The sequence below is a fragment of the Miniopterus schreibersii genome (genome assembly GCF_964146895.1).
Source record: "Miniopterus schreibersii genome assembly, chromosome: 16".
Taxonomy (NCBI): Eukaryota; Metazoa; Chordata; class Mammalia; order Chiroptera; family Miniopteridae; genus Miniopterus; species Miniopterus schreibersii.
This window is the reverse complement of record NC_138116.1, coordinates 24,403,170-24,428,258: the sequence shown is the minus strand read 5'-3', so window position 1 is coordinate 24,428,258 and position 25,089 is coordinate 24,403,170. Positions and strand designations below refer to the sequence as shown.

The 25,089-nt window shown below is 48.0% G+C and overlaps 1 protein-coding gene across 4 annotated transcripts; it reads right to left on the bottom strand.

Annotated features, from left to right (window-relative positions):
* Positions 1–210: 210 nt before the first annotated feature.
* On the bottom strand, positions 211–24,136 carry DBF4B (DBF4B-CDC7 kinase regulatory subunit). 4 transcript variants are annotated; one of them, XM_081161751.1, is made up of 13 exons: positions 23,952–24,136; positions 23,380–23,606; positions 19,078–19,235; positions 16,673–16,858; positions 16,030–16,080; positions 14,682–14,766; positions 13,260–13,333; positions 11,356–11,389; positions 9,621–9,666; positions 7,341–7,457; positions 3,448–3,556; positions 3,178–3,302; positions 211–2,279 (listed from the first exon to the last, which is right to left on the bottom strand). In XM_081161751.1, the coding sequence occupies exons 2-13, from the start codon at positions 23,411–23,413 to the stop codon at positions 1,592–1,594; spliced, it is 1,707 nt and encodes a 568-aa protein (XP_081017877.1). In that variant the 5' UTR covers positions 23,414–23,606; positions 23,952–24,136; the 3' UTR covers positions 211–1,591. The 4 variants fall into 4 exon arrangements, with proteins under 4 accessions (XP_081017877.1, XP_081017878.1, XP_081017880.1 ...); XM_081161752.1 differs by lacking the exon at positions 7,341–7,457; XM_081161754.1 differs by lacking the exons at positions 19,078–19,235; positions 23,952–24,136 and having other exon boundaries at positions 23,380–23,440.
* Positions 24,137–25,089: the final 953 nt, after the last annotated feature.

Genomic DNA, 25,089 nt, shown 5'->3' with positions numbered 1-25,089 from the left:
GCCCCACCTGCCTTCAGCCTTCAGTGGATAGGCCTTCGGAAGTGGTGGCACTCCTGCAGGCTCTCTCACTTGCAGGAGGCTCCTGTCCTGCTAGCCAGTTATTCTGTCCCCATCAGCTGGGCCCTCAGCCCTGCCTTGGGTCTCTGGAGGGCAGAGGAAGGCCAATCTCTTTGATATTTGTTATTAACAAATTTATTTACAGTTCCTGAACCAAGATTAATTGTGAAAATTTAATAGGAATGGCATAAAAAGGCCAAACATGACCTCTGTGAGGGTTGTACACACACTTGCTCTATTTCTAAACTAACAACTCAGGTCATCACCCGCAGCTAGGCCCCCCTTTCTTCCTCCAAAATGAGAACAGAATAGCACCAGGCTTCTGGTAGCTTCAACATTTAAAGAGACAAACACACAGAGGCAGAGAAGGGTGAGAAGAACCACAGTACAAAATGTAATAAAAAAGAAGTGGCTAAAGAATCGATAGCAAACCCATCTCGGTCTCCAGATTAATGGCTCGGCTGAAAGAAATGGGGGGAGGTCCTTGGGGAGGGAGGAAAGAGGGTGATGGAGAAGTTGGCAGGTGAGCCACGGACCCTGGTACAGAACCTCGGGTGGGCAGCCTAGACTGAGGCAGGGAAGAGCAGACAGGGCTCTATCCCCAGAGGGGGATCTGGCCACATCCTGGGCTGAGGGGAAAGGTCAGTGCTGGGCCCACACTAAGTGCAGGGAGGGAGCTCTGTAAGCGCAGCAGCCGAGCCCCTCCTCTGCTTCATATGTTCCTGAGGATCTGTGTGCACAGCGTGGGGTGCTGGGGGAGGGGACACAGACACAGGCATTTCGGAAAGCAGGAGAGAGCCACATGCTTGTGGGAAAGGAGGTGGGGGTGGGGAACACTAACCCTGGGCTCTGCAGAGGCAAGTGCCTGCGGAGGGACAGGAAGCCAGGCCAGGGTTCCTGCTGCTCCAGTTTTTTGTGATGCTTTCTGATGCCAACCTTGCCTCTGCCTCCTGGCAAGTGGGAAGCTGGCTATGGCTGGACAAGCCCATCACAGATCACTGCCCAGTCAGGAACATGGCTGGAAGGACGGGTAGGAGAGGGCAGCCCCCAAGCCCAGCCTCTCTTAGTTCTACCTGGACACTAGGTGGGCGGGAGGACTGGATCTGTTCACCCAGAGCTTGGTCATGAACACAGCTGTTCACTTGGACTTCAAAGGCCAGGCCCCAGGTTCCTTCTGGCTCTATTGGAGAGGCCCTGGGGTGCTGCTCCACCGTGTATCTGGTCTGCCCTGGCTGGGTGTGCAGCACTCAGCACAGGTATAACTTGTATCTGTGTACCTGGCCCTCGAGTCAGCTGTCTGGCCCTATGAAGAGCTCCGTGCCCTGGGGGACTCACAGGAGCAGTTTGCTGCTGGTGCTGGGACATAGGGAGGCAGGGGGCTGGGAGAGGCTGGCTTCCCCACTGGCTGGCAGAGGGTGGGGGAGAGAGGTAGCCTGGCTCTCTGCAGGTCCCCCTGGGGTTACATGCCTGCAGCTGAGTGCAGGTGGGCTGACAGCTGACCAGGAGCTGCAGAGCAACTGGGAAGCTGGTCAGTCTATTGAGAGCCAGGGCCAGGGGCTGCACACTCAGAATCCTCAGATCCTGGGGAATATCCTCCACCAGGCCAGGGGAGCTGTGTGGCCCAGAGCTCTGCTTGCCTGTCTGTAAGCTGCCAGGGGAAGGGGTCTGGGACGGAGAGGCTGGTCTGTGGGTGATACAAGGGCAGGAGGGAGGTCAGAGACCTGTACTCATGGCCTGGAAGGGGAAAGGAGAAGACATGCCTGCCATCCGTTGTCCTGGTGCTACAGGGGCTGAGGGCTCTTGGGACAAAGGAGACCCCTGGCCTCTTCTCAGAATTGCCACTGGGGAACTGAACCTTCCGCTTGTGGCCAACACGTGCCAGGTCTGGGCCAGAGGAGAGGTCCGCAAAACCAGAGCTGATCAGGAGGCAGGGGCAAGTAGGGCTTCTGGACAGCAGTGTCTCTGGGGGGTCCACAACGACATCAACCAACCTCCCCAGGTCTTGGCAGCTTGCTACTGGTCCAGGAATCTCACCAGCCCCCACACGTTCAGTTGGTGACTTCCTGCAGCCCACCATCCCATCCTGTTCTGCGATGCCTGGGGCCTGGTGGTCCTCTTCCTTCCTCATCCTGGGAGATGCTGATCTGTCACAGGAGGGATGGCTGGGAGGCAGAGTCTCAGGACACAGAGGGTCACGATCCAAAGCCGGGGAGCCTGGATGCCTGTGGGGACAGAAATACCCTGTGGGCCACAGGCTCAATTCCAAAGTAGGCAGTAAGCTGGGATCCTCTGGGGCAGGCTGAGGGCACGGTGGGGCTGGGGCACGCATGGTGCTACTCTTCTGGGTTTTAGGGTACTGAAGAGACGTGCCCACTCTGGGCGCCTGTGAAACACTCACTCTTTGGGTCTTACCCTGCGGCAGTGGCAAGTGCTGTTTGTACCTCTCTTGGCTCTGTGGCCTGTGGTCCAAGGATGACCAGAGGAATAGGTTAGAGGCTGCTCCATTTAATAACTTCACAGAGGCGGCTGTGCCCTAAGGCCACTGGAGGAAGCAGCACAGAGCCTGGCTGGCCAAGCTGGGCCCAAGAAGGGAGGCCCGAGGTGGAGACTTGGGCTTAGAGGTAAAGCCACAGCTTCTTGGTGGAAGCTCAGAGAGCCCTGGAATTCTACTGAACCCCCTGCAATCCTTTCTGGGGGTAACTTCTAGATGCAGAAAGACTTGCTCTTCACTCCCCCGGGAACCCCCCTCCACATTCTAGAAGGCCTGACAGGCACATGACCTGGCACATGACCAGGTATACAACCAGAAGTGCAACTGCCGAATGCTCTCTCAGCCCCCACAACTGTGGCCGTGCCCACATGTTAGGAAGGGAGCTGTGTTCTGGTCTGGGTCCAGCCCAGTCGGCTAAGGCCACAGTAGAGGTTCGTCCCACCCCTTATTTCTAAAACAAACAAAATAGAAGATGATGGGAAAGAAAGGTGAGGAAAGAGAAAATACCACAGCCTGGTCCATGCTGGCACCAACCTGAGGATTCCTTCCCACCTGGAGGGGGCAGCAGCGCAGTGAGAATGCGGCTCTGGCCACCACCCTTGGCAGGCTGCACCACGTCACGCGCTCACCTGGGGAGGCTGGCCTGGAAGGGGATGTCCGCGAAGCTGTGGCTGAGCTGGGCGATGATTCGATCGACTTCTGCATATGGGTGGGCTTCTAGGGCAAAGCTCTGGTGCTGGGCACTCCGGAGATGCTGTCCGGGGGTGAGAGGAGGCACAGGGCATCAGACATGGGGCTAGGATGCCAGCAGACCTCCCAGCCACACCAGGGAGAGACTGGGCAGGAAAGGCTTTCTCAGAACAGTCTGGGGAGCAACTGCTTAGAGGGAAGGGGCTCACCCCATGGAGCTCCTCAAAGGCCTCCTGGCAGCACTCGCAGTAGCCTTTTTTCCTCCTGGGCACCGTGCGGGTGGCTGATCTTGGGCTTGGCTGTCGGTCCTTGGGTTCTCTGGGAAGCATACAGGGTAGGGGAAAGTGGTCACTGCTGGGGCCCTAAGAGCAGAACTACTGCTCCAGGGCCTGGAGCCCAGGCCAGAGAGGGGATGGACGAAACGGCCACGGAGCTGGGCAGGCACAGGCAGGCCTCAGCACTTGTCCAAGGGGGGCAGGAGAAGCAACAAGGAAGATGAGACCTCCCTTGGGCACGCTGTCCTAGCTCTGTTCTTTCCCTGCTCACACATCTCAAACTGCAGGTGAGAATGAGTGGTGGTGGGCAAGCATCCTTTGAAGGACAATTCCAGCTGTCCTCATACCCAAACCCACCTTTATTTGAAAGGGAAATGAAAGGGAAAAGGCCTCAAGAGCAGCAAGGGGACTGTACTGCCTTTGACTCCACCTTATATGCTCCCACATGCTTACTTGTCCCTTGCACAGCTGCTGTCTTAACTAAGGACTTTCAAATCTCTCAAATCTGATTTCTCATCTGAATTCCAGTCCCATATTTCTAATGACCTGTAGGGCATTGCTACTGGGCTGTCTGAGCAAACTCAACAAATCTAAAATATTCCCCTTTAAGGACTTTCTAAGTATTACACAAAACCCAGGAAACATAGAAAAAAACTTCCAGCCTGGCCGGGCACGGCTCAGCGGTTGAGCGTCCACCTAAGGTCCAGGAGATCGTGGTTCGATTTCCGGTCAGGCTCGATCCCCAGTTTGGGGTGTGCAGGAGGAAGCCCTTCAGTGATGACTCTCTCATCACTGATGTTTCTCTCTCTCTCTCTCCCTCTCCCTTCCTCTCTCTGAAATCAATAAAGCTATATTTCAAAAAACAAAAAAACTGATAAATTCAACTACATGAAACTTTAAAAAAATGTATGCATGGCAGAAAAGAAGCAAAGTTAAAAGACAAACAACAAACTGGGGGGTGGGGGCTGTTAATAACACAGCAAAGGGCTCATTTCTCGACTACATGAAGTGCTCCTTACAAATCCATATGAAAGTGATCAATAACTGAATAGAGAAATGGACAAATAATATGCAGAAGGTGCACACAAAGAAATTCAAATGATCAAACAAAACAGATGGAACCTCATTCATAATGGGAAAAAATGAAAATTTTAATTACACTGAGATACGGTTTTTAATCTCAGATTGGCATAAGGCAACAAGTCTGACAGCTCTCGGTGTTAGTTAAGGGGATGGGGCAACAGGCTCTCTCCAGGGTGGGTCAGAGTGTTTACTGGCATCACCTCTATGAAAAGCAATTTGGCCACATTTATCAAAATTATAAATGCATGCCCAGCCAGCGTGGCTCAGCGGTTGAGCATCGACCTATGATACAGGAGATCCCAGTTCGATTCCCGGTCAGAGCACGTGCCCGGGTTGCCGGCTCGATCCCCAGTGGGGGGTGTGCAGGAGGCAGCCGATCAATGACTCTCTCATCATTGATGTTTCTCTCTTTCTCTCTCCCTCTCCCTTCTCTCTCTGAAATCAATAAAAACATATTTAAAATATATATATATATATATATATATATATATATATATATATATACACACAAATGTAAGCACGCTTGTACCCAGCATTTCCACTTTTAGGAATTTACTCTGCAAATATACTTGAACAATCAAATTTTCTCTGAACAAGGCGATTCACTGCAGCCTTATTTATAATAGCAAAAGACTGAAAATAATCAATAAGAGACTGGCTAACACAGTAAACTCACGCAACGGAATGCCCTGCAGCCATAAAAGGGAATACAGATGCTTTTTAGGTACGAATAGGAAATTAACCTAAGATACAGCAGGCTGCAGTGGCAAAAGCAAGCCCCAGCACAGCAGATCTTATGCTGCTCTTTACGTAGGAAGGGGGAGTAAAGAACACGACGTATGTCCACGTACATAAACTATCTCTGGAGACGGACCCACGATCTGGAGATTAGAAGATGGTTGTGGGGGACTTTTCACTCTAAACCCTTTGTAATGCTTGAAAAATTTTTTTTAATCCTCACCTGAGGATATGTTTTTATTGATTTTTAGAGTCAGAGAGAGAGAGACAGCCAGACAGACAGACAGACACTGATTGGTTGCCTCCCATATGCACCCTGACCGGAGATCAAACCTGCAAACTTCTGGTGTATGGGACGACACTCAAATCAACTGAGCCACCCAGCCAGGGCTGTAATGCTTGAATTTTAAACCAACATAGTCTTTTATTTTTCAGTCCTCAGCTGAGGATATGTTGAGAGAGAGAGAGAGAGAGAGAGAGAGAGAGAGAGAGAGAGAGAGAGAGAGAGAGAGAGAGAGAGAGAGAGAGAGAGAGAGAGAGAGAGAGAGAGAGAGAGAGAGAGAGAGAGAGAGAGAGAGAGAGAGAGAGAGAAGCATCGATCAGTTGCCTCTTGTGCACACCCCGACAGGTTCAAACCTACAACCTTTTGGTGTACAGGATGACACTTCAACCAACTGGTCCACCCAGCCAGGGCCAAAATAATCACTTTTCAATTTAAAAAATTAAACATTTCCTCTCACAGATTACACACACACACACGCACGCACGGAACCCTGGCCAAAGCCGTCTCTATGCTCAAGTGCAGGTACCAAAGCTTCAGTGCTTCGCCATCGTCCCTTTACAACCACTTGGCCCCTGCGATTCTGAGGCCATCCCAGGCTGAGCACCACCCACCAGCCCCAAGCCCACAGCCCCCGGCTGGCTCTCTCTGGTATCCCTTGCGCCTTCTCGGAAAGGTGTGAAGGGCACCTGGACTTCACCTCAGCTCGTTCTCTCCTTCCTCCCCTCCGCCCGCTGCCACATTCCCTTCAGCTTTTCCTCTCATCTGCACTATTTCCTGATCCCGCCGCCTTTCTCTGCTGGTGTAACCTGCAGCCCCTCGTTGGCCCTAGGACCCCTCGGCCTGAGCCTGCTCTGTCCTGTTCTCCTGGTCTGTGAACTCACTCTGTGGCCCAGAAGTTAGAAAGGGTTTGAGAAGGCACCGAGTTCATGAACTGAGCTGTGTTCCTTCTGTGCTTTGGTCAATGAAGGTTCACATCTCACATACCTGCTAAGAAGGAATGCTAAGCCTATAAGCCACTTTGGGCCATACGATGCAGGAGGCCTCCTAGGTCCTCTGCCCCTTAGTTATTCCCTGTTTAGCCCAAAGGCCTCAAATTCTGATGTACATCAAACCACCCAGGGAGCTTGGGAGGATGCAGCTTTTGGGGCTCCATCATCAGAGATTGTGATTCTATAGATGTGAACTGGGGTCCAGGAACCTGCATTTTTTTTTTTTTAATCCTCACCTGAGGATATTTTTTCCATTGCTTTTCAGAGAGAGTGGAAGGAAGAGAGAAACATTGATGTGAGAGACACACATCGATTGGTTGCCTCCCGCACTTGCCCCGACTGGGGCCAGGGTACGTGCCCTTGGCTGGAATCGAACCAGGGACCCTTCAGTCCATGGGCTGACACTCTAACCACTGAGCCAAACGAGCCAGGGCCAGGAACCTGCATTTTTAATGGAACCCCAGGGGGCTCTGATGAAGGTGGTCTACAGATTTGAGTTTCAGAAACCAGCCTTTTGTCCTCTGGACACAAGTCAAATTCTTCAGTAGGGATGAAGAACACCAAATAAAATGGATGAACATTCTTTGTATCTCTCTTCTCTGGGCTAAGTTCCCAGAATAGACTTCGCCTAAGGAGCTAACACATGGCCATTCCCAAATCTGACCAGCAGGCCCCGAGGGGAAGGACTCCGGCCTGTAACCAGCCCTCGTTATTCAGGAACCAGAAAGACCCACCTGGTACGGTGTGAGCTGCCCGGGGTCGTCGGGGCCTCAAAGGGACTTGCGTCTTTGGGTCCCAGAAAAGAAATTTCAGGAAAGGATTTAAACTGATGGTGGAAAGGACGAAACTTCCTGAAACACAGAAAACTTCCACTTTGACTATAGTGGGGAAGGGAAAGGGGGAGGAAGGCAGGCCAGCCTGATAAAGTGGACTCTCACCCGCACATCCTACAGGTTCTAAAACAAAACTCATCAGCCTTACTGGGTTAAATTAGCACCTATGCCCTCCCTGCCTACTTTCCAAGCCTGTTTATTCACTGCCTCATCTGAACTCCACAGCCGTTCCTGAGCGGGGTGAACAAGTGGGGTAGACAAAGCCCAAAAGGTCCTGGAACTCGCCCAAGGGCTCACAGCTAGTATGCGGCCAAGACCTGACTGGAAGCCACATCTCCTGACTCCTGACTAGTTCTTCCCACACTTCCATTTGGTACTTGACCCTAAAACAAACTTTGAGGACTCTAGCCCCACAGAATCTAAATGGAAGGACGTTTGGACCAGAGCAGTGATTTTCCTGCTCCATGAAGAGCAACACTTTTGCTCTGGGCTGGTCCTCCGCGCCCAGAGCAGGGTACAGTTCTGCACAGAAGAGGCACAGTAAAGGTTCTGACAGTCAGACCCACAGTGGGTAGTTTTGGTGGTCTGCCTCAAACTGCTCAGATTCAAGCTCGGAGCCGGATCTGATCACGTAGGGATATACTCAGCAAACCCTGCCGATATAACTGAGCACCCCGTGTCCAGTGCCATGGCCCGTGCTCCGGGGAGTACAGGCCATGGGTTCCTGGGTGGCACAGTGAGAGCCTGTGGCCTCAGGAGTGAATGAACAGGTTTCTTGGACCCTTAAAGAGAAAAGGGTGCCCTCACAGCCCTGGCGCCCCATTTCTTTCTCTTCGTGCTGCTTTGCTTCGGCTCAGGAGGCCGGGGTGGTGAGGCTGGTAAGGCTACCAGGCTTTGAAGAGCGCCTGCTTCAGAAGCTCATAAAAAGAATCACAAGAAACCTCAGCTCCGCTTGGATCTCCTCTGCTGCCTACGATGCTGGGGGCACACAAGTACGTGTACTCCCCTCAGTGAAAGTGGCATCACCTGTGCCTGCCACGTGATGCCTCCCGAGGCTTGGCGGTGTGTCTCAGCTGTTGTGCATGAGTCATGACTACTTGAATTTAACTGCCTGTGAAGGGGCTGGGATTGGCGGACATGTATCCCATCCCACCAGAACTGGAGAAGATAGCACCTCAATGCCATCCGTGTTCTTTCCACGCATTTTGGGCCACCAAAGCCAACTCTGTACTGTGTGCAGGGGCCGAGAAGGGCATTCAGGCCCATCTGGAGGATGGGCAGGCGTGCCATGCTCTGGGGCTGGGTCTTGAGCTGCCCTGAGTGAGGCTGAGGGACCCAGAAAATTCTAGTCCCCGGACTCTCTGCTGGGTACACATGGGCTTTTTTTCTTTTCAAAACCTTTCCTTTTGAGATAATTATAGGTTCACATGGACTTTTGACCTAGTACTTACTGAAGAGTGAGTGATAGCCCAGGTGGCTAACAGCTCATCAGGCTATCATCAATGTGACTTTCCTGCTCCAGGTAAAAAGGGTCCCTAACGGTGGACAGGGCAGAGTGGAGAGGGCCCCGGGCAGGACAGTTAGGACACCTGGAGTCTAGCCTTGGCTAAGGTTCATTAGGAAAGTGGCTGTGTGCAAGCCCTAATTTCTCTGACTTCAGCTTCCCCACTTGGAAGAGAATGGACTCTCTCCCACCAAAAGCTGTCATGAGATGACATGTGCCAGTAGAGGGTTATGCACAGCAAAACAGAGGGGCTTCATCAAGGCAAGGGAATCCGAGCACCGCCCCAAGCACCCTCACTTCAGCCAAGATGACTACATTAGCCCTGTACTGGGGCCAGCAATGATTCGATAGTAAGTGTCAGCATATACCTAGGAGTAAACGTGGAGAAATAACAAGTTGGACAGGACATTACGAGATCCTAAAGGCAGAGCATTAAAAGGAGGTAATTCACATATGGATCATTAACCTCTGATTCATGACTAGGGGTGCCAGCTGTGCATGCCACCCTCAGAGGCTCCTTCTGGTCTCTTTGAGACTTCTCCATGACAGGGGGAGAAAGAGGCTTCTGGGAAGACAAAGATGCAGGGCTGAGAGGCTCCATGACCCCATGTGAGTTTGGGACTTCTCCTCCATGTGGGCCTGATAGGGGTGAGGGGAGAGGGAGAGGCCCTACTCACCTGCTCTCATCTTCAATTTTGAGAAATGGTGCTTTCAGTCTGGCCACTGAAAAGGAAGAGCACACACATTAGCCATCTGTCTGCTCCAGTGCAGGCCCCACGTGGCAAACACAGGAAATGCTCAGAGAGATGAGGCCCTGCCAAAGCCTAAGAGCCTCTCAGAGACTGCACGTGAGCTGCCACAAGGTGTGCCTTTCAATTTGGCAGACATGAGGCACCCACTCCCATCTCCTCCAGCCTCTACCCTGGGAGAACGAGTTCCAGCACTGGGGGGAGAGGCTGCAGGGAGCCCGGGGTCCTAGGCATGCCCTCCCTTGGCAGGACAGAGAACTCTCATGCATATGGGTTCTGGAGATTGTCAACTGACCATCAGAAACTGAACTGAGTGGGAGAAACCCAGCCCCTGCTGCTTTCTGTTTCCCAGACCTTTACTCCTGGTGTCTCAGGATCCTGAGGGGCCTGCAAAAGCTCCCAGTCAGGATGCTCCATGAGGACCCTGGGTTTTCTTGGAGGGGAGGAGCAGAGAAGAAGAGAGCTAAAGAGTGTTTAGGGCCCGGTTGGGTGTGGCTCAGCAGTTGAGCATCGACCTAGGATCCAGGAGATCACTGTTTGATTCCTGGTCAGGGCACATGCCTGGGTTGTGGGCTCGATCCCCAGTTGGGGGTGTGCAGGAGGCAGCCAATCAATGACTCTCTCATCATTAATGTTTCTACTCTCTCTCCCTCTCCCTTCCTCTCTCTGAAATCAATAAAAAGATATATATATATATATATATATATATATATATATATATTTTAAAATAAAGTGTTTAGGGATCTAAACCCATCAAAGGTGAAATCTGGTTCCTGAAAAAAATAGGGCAAAGGAGTTCTAGGAGGAAAAATTTGGAGTCAATTAATCAAGAGATTCATCCTCTACTAGTTAGTTATTTGCACAGGGTACCAAATCTCTTAGGCATTAAGAACTATTTCTACCTTCCCACAGTGACCAGAAGGGGCTGGAAGCCTGGGCACAGCTGACAGCTACTGAATCTCCAGGGCTGGCACCTCACAGCTCTAGACCTGTTTGAGGAGGCCACCGGCATCAAAGCAAAAAAGGCAGCCTTTCTCCCAGTAATTACTTTTTTCAGGGCGATTCCTTGTCTAATTAACTGAGACAGTTATTAAAATCAATTCCCCCACAGATTTCCTTGAATTTTGAACACAAGAGGTGCCAAGTGACTTTTCTTAGCTCTTGCTTGTGCACGAATAAATGCCACTTAAAGAGCATCTTTGGGAGAAACATCCAGGAGGAGAAACTCTCCTGCTGTCCAAGAGGAGCTGGGAGCCGGGCCTGTCAATCTGCCTGTTTGTCAATTTCAGGGAGTTTGGCATTTCTGACAGTAGTAGGCAGCTGTTAAACTGCCCACTCCAAACTGCTCCTGAATCAAAAGGAAAGGATGCAGAACTTCAGTTGGTGGCCAGGAACAGCCAGAGGACACCGGAGCCAGAGTGACCTCATGGGGTCTTGGCTCTAAGGAGAAGCCCCAGCCCAGCAGCTCTAGACTTGCTCATGGATGCCCCTCTCCTGCCACTCGCCTCTCCAAAACCCAGGCCCTGGAAACACGATGGGACAACACAACCTGGACCTGCTTCCTGCCGCAGAAAAGTGAGCAGATGCTGCCACAGAGGGAGTCGCAGGCAAGCGTTTAGGAGGGAGGGATTGCAATTAGATGAGGAACAGCTCCCACACTGACCTTTCCGTGTTCTTGACTCTGCTGGACATGTTCCCTAAATGGAAAGGGAAAATAGGTTAAGGATGGGAGGGAGTCAAGGGGGTCGAGGAACCGGGCAGATGAGCTGAGTTGCTGTGAGTCTGCCCCACTTTGCTTCCTGTTGTCAGCGGGGCCCTGAGCTAGATCTGACCTGAGCACAATGGCTCCCTCCGCCTCCCCAGGGACACAATGAGTGGTGAGCATTGTGTGGGAATCTCAAGCTGACTTTGTAGAGGGAATGCAGCCTGGAGCAACAGCAAGAGCTGTGGAGCCCCACAGGCCTGGGTAGGAAGTGGCGCTGCACTGCCTGTGATGTGAGGAGCACTCACCACCTCCTCAGATGTGGCACAAATGGGTAGGGACAGGTAATAGGCCTGACACAGAGTAGGTGCTCCATAAATGGCAGCTGGTAAATACAAGGCCATCCAGGCATGCTGCCGTTCCAGGTCAGCTTACAGGACAAGGGTAAAGACAATGCTTTTTGCTTTCCTGTGCCCCATCTTGTGTACCCTGTTGGTCAAAACCAACATTTAGGCCAAGGTCAAACAAAGCTAACATTAAAAACTAAATGGACCCTGACCAGTTTGGCTCAGTGGTTAGAGCATGAGCTGGAGGACAAAAGGGTCCCGGGTTCGATTTCTAGTCAAGGGCTTGTACCTTGGGTGCAGGTTCAATCTCTGACCCAGGCCAGGGCACTTGTGGGAGGCAACCAATCGATGTGTCTCTCTCACATCAGTGTTTCTCTCTCTCTCTCCCCCCTTTCCCCCTTCCTAAAAATCAATGGAAAAAATATCCTCCAGTGAGAATTACCAACAACTACAAAAAACTAAATGGAAAAAAATAAATCAGTTAGGGTTGGCGGATGGGGCAAGATGAGAGAGCCAGTGAATCTGTGACTGCAGATCCTCCTCCAGGCCACATCTCCAGCACAAAGACACCCAAAGAAGCCTTCCACATCCCCTCGTATATTGCACCCAGAACTCACTCCAAAAAACTCCCAAGTGTCTACAAAATAGATTATTAGTGAACGAAGTCAAGTAAGAACACTGCATTTACATAAAAGGGAGAATTTTTGATATATCTGCTGTAAATGCACGGAGTCTGAGAAGGATACCTGATGAACTGTTCACACTGCTTGTCTCAGGAAGGGAGCTTGGTGGCTGGGGAATAGTTTCTGTTGGAGGGGAGAGACTTTCACCATATACCTTTTCCAATTGTGACAATGCAAACCTATTTAACAGCACCAGCAAAACCCCAAAGAGCCCTAGATCAGAGGTATAGGGCAAGAGGCGCTGAGGCAGAGGGCTCCATCAGGTGTGCATGTGGTTTGCTACTGCTCTTGGTCCTGCTCCTGGGTGCCAGGCCCTGGGTGGACCTGCAGGGCTCTTAGGCCTTCCTCAGATTCCAGCTGGGTGAAAGCAGTGGCTTTAAATCAGCCTGGGCTCTCTTGATGAGATACATACAGTTCTAACTCCAGCAAAGGAAGGAAAAACCAGACCAGAATTTGGAATATGGCAGCTATTTCAACCACACCTCCCACCCCTGCCCCCACCCATGCTATCTGCAGGCTCATTCCCAGGCCAAGACACATCCCCAGAAAGGCAGCCTGGCCAGCAGGCCATGGGCATTTATGTTTTATCTAGGCCAGGATTATCCACGGCCCAGGCGGCAGTCAATGCCTCAGTGCACCACGGGGGATTTGCAGGTAGCACAGGGAGGAGAGGACAGGCTATACATACGAGGGATGAGCTAACAGAGAGGCTGCACTGCTCTTACTTTTTTCAGAATGGCCGGGAATAGATGGGTGGGGCATATTTTCTAGAGTTGTCACACACTTCACAGTTTACACACCGTCCATTTCCCTTCAGTTCAGCAGGATGACCTACCTCTGGCTTCTTTGGCCCTTGTTTCTTTACACATAAAGCATCTAGAGAGAGCTGCTGCACGTGCATCATCATTTCTGTGGAGAAAACAGAGGCTGTGGCCGAAGGCTTCACTCCTCACTCCCCAGCAAAGCCCCTTCCTGAGGCTGCAGGACTAAAAGTCTCACCAGGCCTGGCACATTGGATCACACCAGCCTTGCCTGCCACCTTCTGGCTACATGTCACCTCTGCACCTGCTGATAATAAAAGAAATGGCTGGGTCCTCTATCCTTGGAAAAGGAACTAGGCTGACTTTTTGCTTTTGTAGCACTTTTTTTTTTTTTTTTTAATCCTCACCTGAGGAAGATATGTTTATTGATTTTAGAGAGGGAGGGAGAGAGAGAGACAGAGAGAGAGACAGAGAGAAACATCGATCAGTTGCCTCCTGTACGCGCCCCCGACTGGGATTCAAACCTGCAACCCTTCAGTGTACAGGACGATGCTCCAACCAACCAGGCCATATGGGCCAGGGCTGAATATAACTCTTGAATATAAAGTGACTTATGGCTAACAAAGGGCTTTAAGGTACTACTGAAGAGCTGCTTCTGTGGGGGAGACCAAGCCACCGGAGTTACTCAGATGTATCCTTGGGGGTGGGGCGGGGGGGGGCCTAGCAGGGGCTACACACGCTGGAGCTTCTCTAACCACAGGAAGGCAGGAAATTGGATCCAGTCAGAAATGGCTCATCTTCCAGTGACAATGGGACCCCCCACCTCCCAGATCAGGGCCTTCCCACACGCAGTTCTCTGTCCCCCTGACAGATCTCAGGCTGGATCTGGACCAGTCCCCTTAAAGGATCAGAGAAAACCCAACGCGCAGTGGAGCTGGATATGAAGGCCAGTCACCTCCAGCCCGTTTGGGACGGCTATTCTAGTGTAAATTTATTACAACCTGCAAACAGGTGGTGACAGTGTGGGGCAACCCTATAAAAAAGAAAGAAGAGGAAGTTTAGTTGGGCCAAACTAAGTTGGAATGTGGGTCACACAACTCACTCTTGGTGAGACTACAGATAATTTACTTAATCCCCCTAAGGCTCAATTTCCTCGCCCATACACTAGGCAGAGGACTGTGGTGAGGATTGAATGAGGTAATTCCTAGCACAGAGGAAACACCCGGTAAGTGGCCATGGGGATGAGGATTATTTCCTTACTTGTGAAACAAGATCATTGCATTAGCTTGAGGAGACTGGTGAGTGGGTTCAACAGGAAAGAACTTCAGAGTACATACGCTGCCATTGTCGCTGCCGTCTCCACACCCTCCCACTGTTGAGGATCAGCACGGTAACTGAGTATGCCTGGCTTCCAGCCAGCTTACACAACTACGATCCCTCTGAAAGGGGTCAGTCACCAACTCTCCCCTCCACAGGAGCCCCGGCAGAAACGGTACCGTCCACATGCAGAATCCTCACTCCCCAGGAGCGGGCGTTGGTCAGGAGGCTGCTGCCGCTCCCGCCGCCTCCGCCGCTGCTCCCCTGGAAGGACCAAGCAGAGTCAGGCAGGAGCGTGAGATGCCACAGGGCCTGGACACTCTGCGCACAGGCTGTCCTGGCTCTGGGACATCTACATGGAGGGATGTGGTGGGAGAGTCCACCCCCCCCCCAGGGGACACCTATCCTACATCTGGGGGGCACGGCCCGCTGGTCTACCCACACTCTGCTCCCGCCCCGTGAGGCCAGGAAGGAGCACAGGCCTGTAGGGGAGCTGCTTGCTGGGAGGGCTCTGTGAGGAGCACACAGTGCGTAATACACACCAGTGACAATCACCATCATCTAGCAGAGAGCTCTGCTGGCCACACGCTTTTCCCGCCCTGCTGCGTAAGTCTGACACCCTCCTCCCTCATCACAGCCAGCGCACCATCTTGATGGCACTTCAGTAACTCCTCTCACAAGATCACCTTAATTCCTCCTCCTGCCACTTAACTTTAATGGTTCTAGATTCTCACAAAACGGATGAACAGCTGCCCTGGTCAGGTAGCTCAGTGAGTTAGAGCATTGTCTCGATACACCAAGGTTGTGGGTTTGAACCCCAGTCAGGGCACATCAACCAGTGAATGCATAAATAAGTGGATCAAGAAAGCAATGTCTCTCTCCCCTCCCTTCCTCTCTCTCTCTCAAATCAATAAATAAATTTTTTAAATCTTAAAAAACAAAAATAGATTCACAAAGTCTGGCTATGTGCAGAGGAGACGCATCCCACAGCATCCCTTCAAGATTCTCTTGGTAGGCTCTGAGTCCAAAAAATCAAGGAGTCAAATCCCGGCTCTATCACTGATACCCTGGGTGACTCTGGCTTAATTACTTAACTTCTCTGAGCCCCACTTCCCTCATCACAGCCAATGCACTGTGAGAATGACAATACATCTTACAGGTTGTGTTTTATGTTAGTACAGCTGACCCTTTAACAACACAGGGTTTAGGGGTGCTGACACCCTGCACAGTTCAAAATCTGCATATGACTTTTGACTCTTAAAACTTGTCCCTTGGTATCCGTGAGGGATTGGTTCCACAACCTCCCGTGGATACCAAAATCTGCGGATACTCAAGTACTCTATATAAAATGGCATAGATCAATGAATACAGTCGGCCCTCCACATCCATAGACTCCCAACCATGGATCAAAAACAGTATAGGTAGTTATTGAAAAAAAGTCCAGGTATACGTGGATCTGTACAGTTCAAACCTGTGTTGTCTGAGGGTCATTTGCACTTCAGAAGAACCTTGGAACCCTCAGCTCACCTGGTTTCTGATGGCCTTCTGCAGTAGCTCCTTCCCTCTGCTCATAGGTACCTGACAAGAAGAGACGAGCAATGACGTTTGCGGTATAAACCACCTGTGCACAGATGTTTACTAGGAGCTGGCGAGGATGACTTGGAGTCATATCTCAGAAAGCTGGGAGCAATGACAGCTCAGGAGTGGCCGCAATGAGAATGTAGAACCTTTTAGAGGCAAAGGTAAACCACACACAAGTTCAGGTCGCCCACAGAAAGCTGTGGCCTGGACCCTGGTGGAGAAGGGCATTCTGAATTCACCAGAGGTCGAAGTGTTACAAATGTTAAAGACTTCCCTTTAACAGTCTCTGCACTCTCCAGTAGATAAGTCTAGGCCAATTCCAATAGCCCTCCCTGGTTTAGAGGACTCTCCTGCTGTTTCTGAACCTCTGACTCTGCAGTCCCATAAAAAGGAACAATACAAGGAAATGCATGGGGAGAGCATGTTGTGAGGCGTTTAGATCGAGAGCTGTGAAAATATTTTCAGCCCCTGAATTCTAATGAGAAATTAAACCAGATGAAACTAAAACCAGAGACGGCCTCAAAGGGCTCATTGAGGCTTACTTTCTTTGTTTACAGAATACACCTTTCCCACTCCGAGAGGTTCTTACCAAGTCTACAGGTTTCTGTGAAGGCCTGGTGTGGCTGCCTTTTGGATCAGCTGTGGACGGTGTTTCCATTCTAACCTCGCTGGGGCTGGAGCAGCCTCTGTGGCTTGTCCCACTGCTCTCTGCCTTTGCCTCCCTGCGGCTGGACACGATGTAACTTACTTCTTTGCTCAGAAAACCCTCAATTACCTGAAACCAGATCACAAAGGTGGCTGAAAACCAAAAGGCAGATGTAGAATCATCAATACTGAGAGGTTGGAAAAGGAAATCTTGGCTGCTCGAAGTTCCAGAATCAATGTCTTTAAATAGACCAAATGCAGTTCTACACTGGGCCCCCGAGTAGCCATCATCCTGAAATATAATAGGGTTTATATATATATATAATACAGGTTGTCTCTAGAAATGCGGCTCCTGACCCAGCAGAAGGCCACAGGCTTTGAGTTACTGAGCAGTTTATGGGTTTGCACGGAGCAAGACCAAACTGAAGGGACCAGAGAGGATTAAGGGGTAGCTTAGTTAAGCCATGATTTTTTCTGTGAAGATACACGAGACCTCCAGACCCCGCCTCTGTAACCTTGACTACACTACTAAAAGAAGCCTAAAATATGAAACCAAAAAGGGTTTTGGCTACTATTCAGCTGCATAGGTATCTGCTCATCTTACCTGTAAGTCTTCCCTGGGCGCCAAGAGGGTCTGACTCATCTTTGCATCCCAGGAACCCAACACAGTGCCTGAAGCACAATGACACTTAATTCATGTTTGTGAGAAGAGGAAAAGATGGAAATCAGCAGTGATGAGCTGGAAAATGTTTAATGACCCACTTTCCAGGGGGGAAAAAATCCCTGCTTTGTAGCATTTGTTGACTTCTGTGGGGTAAATACTCCCATTATGGCTGCTGAAGAAGCCACAGGGGCAGCCACCACCAATTGCCAGATGTGTGAGTGAGGTCAACTTGGTCTTTCCAGCCTAGCTAACCCTCTAGCCAAATGCAGCTGTAAGAGAAACCACCAGCAGAGAAACCACCTAGCCAATCCAGACAGTAGTGAGAAACAGCTTGTTTTAAGCTCAAATCCTGGAATGGTTTTTATACAGCAAAGGCTAAATGACAGAAAAGGCTAAAAGTTCAAATGTATTTTTAGGCCAGTGTGGGTCTATGACTGTCATTCAGTCCATCCCCACGGCTGAGTCTCTATATCCAAGTTTCTGTTAGATTGACAGCAGAGTCTCTGCATTCTAAGCCTCTTCAAGCATTTTCCCCAGTGACCCACCTCTTTGGGGCCAACCACTCTCATCCTATTTTCTAAACACAAGAGATGTCCACCCGACCCTTACTAAAAGTACCACATGACATACATCTGCTTTAAAAACATTTTAAAGGACTCAAACACAGAAATGCTTTTTACCCAATGTTGTTCACCACTGTGTTATTTATATGAGCTCAAATTTAGAAATAATCTAAATGTCCATAGGGTAAGTCAAGCAAATTAACAATCCACTCAAAAGAATATTATATTCTCATTATAAATAATGCATATGAGGGACAATAATGACAGGAAAGTGCTAATGGGCAAAAAGGTTATGGGCAAAAAATTGGTAATAAAAAATTTGATCTTATGATCATAGCTACACAGAAAATAAGCATTAAAAAAAGGACAGAATACAGAAGTAGATAAATGGTTACCCAGGGTTGGGGGATTGAGAGGAAATGGGAAGTGACTGACATGGGTCTGGGTTTCTTTTTTTGGGGGTGATGGGAATATTCTAAAATTGACTGTGCAATCACACTTGGACATCTCTGTGAATATTCTAAAAAACACTGAATCTTTCCCTTTAAATGGGTGAATTTTATGGTATGTGAATTGTATCTCAATAGAGCTGTGAGAGAAAATGAAAGAGGAAAGAAAATAGTCCAGAAAAGAACTCAAAACATCTGCCCAGCCAGGTGTGGTTCAGAGGCTGAGCATCAGCCTAGGATCCAGGAAATAGCGGTTCGATTCCCGGTTGGGGCACGTGCCCCAGTTGCGGGCCTGATCCCCAGTGGGGGGTGTGCAGGAGGCAGCCGATCAATGACTCTCTCATCACTGATGTTTCTCTCTCTCCTCCTCTCTTCCTCTCTCTGAAATCAAGAAATATATATATTTTTAAAAGAAACCAAAAAAACCAAAAACCCAAAACATCAAAATGATGGTTGGTATTTGCAGCAGTTCCATGTTCTCTAAAATTTCTAGAATGAACAGATAGTATTTTTCTAATTAGGAAAAGAAATTAAACTTTATTTTTAAAAATGGTTTATACTTAAAATTGCTTTGGAAAAATATAACGATATCACTAAATATACCTGGAAGACAGATACAATCCCTCTCCTGCTCCTGCCCTACACGCTTATCACAGGAGAGAAGGCTACATACCCCCCCCAGCTGCTGGATGGCCCCCGTCAGAAACTGGAGATTCCTGCCAGCAGGCAGATCCAAGTAAAAGGACTTTCCGGAAAAGGGCTGCCGCCTCCTAGCATCTGGTGAGCTCTTCTGGCATTTTCCCAGACAACTGGAAACTCCTAGCTGAGCCCCTAGAAAACAACAACAAAGAGGAGCCAAGTGAGAAGCTTGAGGTGAGAGCGCGCTGGAAGTTAAGCAACCCTCACCCACAGCCTCTGTGCCGTGTGCCCGGCGGGGCCCTGGGCACACAAGGACCAATGCGAGACAAGTGTTCCTGCCTTGGGGTGGTCTCCCCCAGTCCCTAAACTCAGCAGAGGGGCATAGGTTAGGGCCTGCGCTTTTGTATCATCCTTCCAGGAGCATATTACTAGTCAGAGTGGCTAACAGTCTCACGGGAACATTAGCTTATAAGAAAATATGAGGCAATCGAAGACAGCAAGACGCTTTCTCTGGCATACGTTATTTATCTGTCATAAGTAACAAATCGACAGAAAAAATAATTTTAAAGTATAATAAATATCCTTAAAAAGGCAAGGAAGGACACTGGAAACATAAAAATAGGAATCGTAGGTAAAGAAAAGAATTGAGAATCTAGAATATAAGTAAACCAGATAAGAATCTGACAGAAGAGACAAAAAGCATCATTATCTATCTGAGCCTGGGCTCCCTGAGATCTCAGAACCACAGGCCTCCCAAGAGTGTGGAATTCAAATTCATACTACTTATGTGGTCTAGGAACTCACTACGACCACCACCAAACAGAAATTAATGTAAAAAGTAATCCCAGCTAGTAACACTTGGCATAGCTCAAAGAATCAAAAGCAAAATGACTCTAGAGGTAGATAGCTCAGACCAGAGTTCCCAGAATTTCCTCAGATAAAAGCAGCATTGAATTTTAGCTCACACTCCAACACTATAAAACCTATGGAGGAAACAAACCTCCATGGATAAGAGTTAGCAGAAATAAGAGATAGCAAAATGAGATCTCTGAGAGCTCCAAATAGAATGACCACATATAGACTACAAAATAAGTGCCTAAATTAGTAAATACTTTAATAAATATTTAAAATGCTACGAGAAAATGAATGTCAACTTAGAGTTTTATATTTGACTAAGCAATTATTCAAGATTGAGGGTAAAATAAAGACATTCTTCAAACAAATAATACCTCAGAAAGTTTATCACCAACCAATTATTACTAAAGGACTTTGAAAGGTGTACACTGGCAGGAAGGAAACTGAACCCAGAAGGAACACTGAAATGCTAAAAAAATTAGTAAAAAGTATACATATAAATCTAAACAATTACTGACGGGATAAAACAATAATAATGATGAATAATTTAGAAGTGAAAAAAGAAAGACAATAATAATGATATTGCTGCTAGAGAGCAATAATGCTAGATGGGGTTGGGGGTAGTTCAGACAGAGCACTCTAGCCCTTGTAGTGTTTAAGAGGAGGGCCAGAAATATTTACATAGCACGCTGGAAGCTGAAAGAAGATGGATCATGTCTTCAAAACTCTGAAGAAAAACTATTTCCATAATGAAAAATTTAGATTTAGTTTAACTTAAATTTTAATGATATTAAAATTTTGTATATTTTAAATATAATGTATTTGATTTTATAATTCTTTAGATTACCACTAGCTAATAAAAATATAATGTGAGTCACAAATGTGAGCAACATCAGTGAATTTTTTTTAAACTGAATTTGAGAGAGAGGAAGGGAGAGGGAGAGAGAGAAACACTGATGGGAGAGTGAAACATGGATCGGCTGCCTCCTGCATGTTCCCTACCGCGGATTGAGCCCACAACCTGGGCATGTGGCCCAACAGGGAATCAACCGACAACCTTTCGGTGTTAGGGATGACGCCCAACCAACTGACCCACACCGCCTGGGGCGACATCAGTAATTTTAAATTTTCTAGTAGTCACATTAAAAAAGTAAAAACAAAACAAAAAGCAAAAACAGGTGAAATTATTTCTAGTAATATATTTTATTTACCAACACATTAAAAATATTATCATTTCAAAATATAATCAATACAAAATTATTAATGGAATATTTTACTTTTTTTTTCATATTAAGTCTTAGAATCAGTGTGTATTTTACCCTTATGGTCCATCTTAATTTGGACAGGCCACATTTCAAGTGCTCAGTGGCCACATTTCAAGTGCTCAGTAGCCACATATGGCCAATGGTTACCACATAGTACAGTGTATCCTTAGATCACTGAGGTCAATAGAAAAACAAAATATGTGAAAACCTTTATTATAACAACTTAATTCATGGTTTTGCTGAAGTGAAGTAAATGAAATTTTGTAAAATAAATGTATAATAATTAAAACAAACAAAAATTTCCAACCTAGAATTCTACCTAGGTGAACTAGCATTCAAAGATAAGGTAGCACAGAACTGTCAGAACTGCAAGGTCTCAAAAAAATTTACTTGTCATATACCCTTTCTTAGGAAGCTATACAAGAAGATAAACTCTGCTAAAAGCATGAAATAGCCCTGGCCGAGTAGCTCAGTTGGTTAGAGCACTACCCCATATGCCAAGGTTGAGGGTCCGATCCCCATCAGGGCACACACAAGAACCAACCAATGAATGCATAAATAAGTGGAACAACAAGTTGAAGTTTTTCTCTCTCTAAAATCAACAAATTAAAAATAAATAAATAAAATAAAAACAGTAAACAGAAAAAGGAAAATATGGAATTTAGAGTATAGAGAATCTATATTCTATATATAGAGAATATATTCTGTAGAGAATCTATATTCTAAGAGGCAAATGAAATTCCACAGAATGATGAAGGGAGATCCTAGGATGAAATTAGTGTAACAGGCCTAGTACCCAGCTGGGCCAGACTGAGGCATTAAAACAAATGGTCTCAGAAGGTAAGTCTCTCAAAGAAACCGATAAGATTCTCTGATGAACCTCTAAGTATTGGGACAAGGTTCAGATCTCTGATAAACAGAGTCTGGACATGAATTAGTGATCCACACACAGAAAACAAAGCATATTTCATAGTTTACTATATGGCTCAGCTTGAATAATCTTTCCATAATCATAATAATGTAAATACAAAATTACTGAACAAAAAGTACTACATTATATACTGGGAAGATGGAAGGAGAGGAGCTAAATGTGAACGTGGTGTAGAAGAGTGGCGGAGGATCAGAAAAAAAGCTTTATCTTCTATATTAGAAAGACAATAGATATAATTTAAAATTGAAAACAACAAAAGCAGTGAGCATACTACTTAGAAATAAGAAGGTAAATACTAGAAGAAATAGCTAAAAGAGGGTAAATGGCTGTTCCCTAGGCAGTGGGAGTCAGGAAGGATGAAAGGGGGAGCAACTCCTGCTCCTGCTTTTTTGTGCATAACAGACCTTGACTTTTTAAACTATGTAACAGTAAAACTCTGATAAAAATAAAGTAAGCCAGTAAAATTCATACCTAGTCATGTTATAGTGAATTTTAAGAACAAATATAAAGAGAATAATCTAAACTCTCTTAAAGTGAAAAGCAGGTAACTTACAAAGAAACAAGAATCAGATTGACATCAACTCTCAACAGCATCTATTTTTTGCAAGAAGCAACTACTGTCATTTTTCGGTGTGTTAAGGGGGAAAAACTTTGACTCAATAATTTTAATATATGGGTAAAATAAAGATACTCTCAGGCATAAAGCCCCAGAAACTTTGTCACATAAAGTTCCTTTTTGAAAACACTCTTGGAGAAAGTTCTCCATTAAAACAGAAACAGATCCAGAAGCAAGCAACAAGGCATGGGCAAAGAAGAGTAAATAACTTAGTAAAGCGTATTACTGTTTAAAAGGTAACAACCAAATAGCATCTCTGTAACATTCCAAAACTAAAACGAGATGAGAATAAAAGAGAGGGAAGGAGAGTATCGAGGGAAAGGAGCTAAAATACTTATATAACTGCGTGGGGAGTGTTTAAGTTTATCCATAAGCTTAATACTTTTATGGTAGAAATATTCGTGAATATGGGTTTCATATTCATGGTTACTCAGCCGTGACTTCCCATCTGTCAGCCAATCTTGTTCATAATTTCAGACTGAAAGCTCTTGTTTGACCCCTGCCGTGAATTCCTAAATGATCCATGCCATCCATCAACACATATAACACTCACAACACTCACACTGAGGTCCACTAATAATTTGAAAACCCCAACAGGGCAAATATCCCTCTGCCTTTCCCTCCCAAGAAGCTCTGGGGCAGGAGTAGCAACTTTGACCTGTTACCTACCTAGGTCCGGAGCCCGGAGCCTACTCTCAGCCATGGAACTCTCCAGCTCAAGGCAATCGTTGCCCGAAAAAGACAACGATTCGGTGGGTGCACCGAGAGGTCGCTGGTGATTCCCGGTCAAGGCACAAGCCCCGGTTTCGGGCTCGGTCCCCGGTAGGGGGCGTGCAGGAGGCGTCCCATCGATGATCAGCTCTCACATCGATGTTTCTTTCTCCCTTCCTCTCGCTCTAAAAAAATCAATAAAAAAATATTTTAAATAAAAAACCCCAAATGAACCACCGTCAGTAGCCTATGACCTTCCACCAGCGCCCCCCCCCCCCACCTCCCCAACCCCGCACAATCCCCAAAGCGGCCACCAGGAGCAGCAAGACAACTCCATCCCTACCCGCATCCCATCTCACCTCCCGCGCCACCTTCCTGGCAGTTGTGACCTCCGTCCCTCCGTCCCCTTTAGATCTCTGTCCACACAACTCCTGTGACCCCTCCTGGCCCCTCTACCCTCCCCAATCCCCGTCTCCACCTCCCCACCGGGTTATCCTCTCTACAGCTCTTTTGCCCCCTTTCCTTCTTACCTTCTCCCCTTCCCGGTGTCCGTACCCTTTCCCGGTGCCCCCAGATCTCGGCTCTTTCTCGGCCTCTGTACTCCTTCTTCAAGGCCGCCGGATTACACTCGCGGACCCCCCGAGCATTTTCTGTCTCCCGAGCCCCGCCTATGACTCTGCAACTACCCTGCGCATCATTCTCCAGGCGCCCTGGGCCGCGGCTTCGTTTTAAATTTCCTCTCGGCTCCGCCCCTCGAACAATATAACAGCTACGAGACTGCCCTACGGTGGCCCTGGGAGGACATATTAACTCCCTAAATCCTTTCCAACCCCCTTCGCTTCCCGCTGCGCTTCTCTCTCGCCTGTTCATTGGCTGGAGATACTCTGAGCGAGCTGGGGACTCGCTGGATTCTTCACACAAGCGGCTCTGAAATCCCTAGGAGGTCGATGATAGATAAGAAAAGAAGCCTAACACAGCATGTGCAGTTTAAATAATCAGATTTCTCATACACATTTCATCTTCACGTCTTGACTCCCTCCCTTTTCTCCATTGACCCATCCAACCAAAATTTTCTCAGAAGGGGTGTCTCCCTTTGTCACTTCCCATCTTTTCTCCAACTCACCTAATGCGATTTTGATCCTCACCTCTGGATGAAACTTTGCTTATCCAGGTCAACTGTGACTTCCATGGTCCCAAATTCTATGGTCATTTTGGTAGCCTCAGCCTATCCGACTTTTTTTTTTTTTTTTTTAATGTCTTTATTGATTTCAGAGACAAAAAGGGAGAAGGAGAAAGAGAAAGATCAATGATGAGTCATTGATCCGTTGCCTCCTGCACGCCCCCTGCTGGGGATCCAGCCGCAGCAGAGTACGTGCCCGGACCGGAATGGAACCATCTCCTGGATGCTAACGCGATGTTCAACCGCTGAGCCACACGGGCTGAGCTGCCTACCTGACTTTTAGAACATCGAAACGGACTCCTCCTCCTTAAAACACTTTCTTCTTTTTGCTTCCATTTCTACCTTTTTTCACCTTACTTCAGTTGCTCCTCCTCAATTTCCCTTTTGGATCCGAAGGCACTGTTTCACCTATAAATGTTGGAGTATGCCAAGGCTTTGGCCCTTAGCCCTCTTTGCGTCCCTATGAACACTGTCCAGAAGACCACATC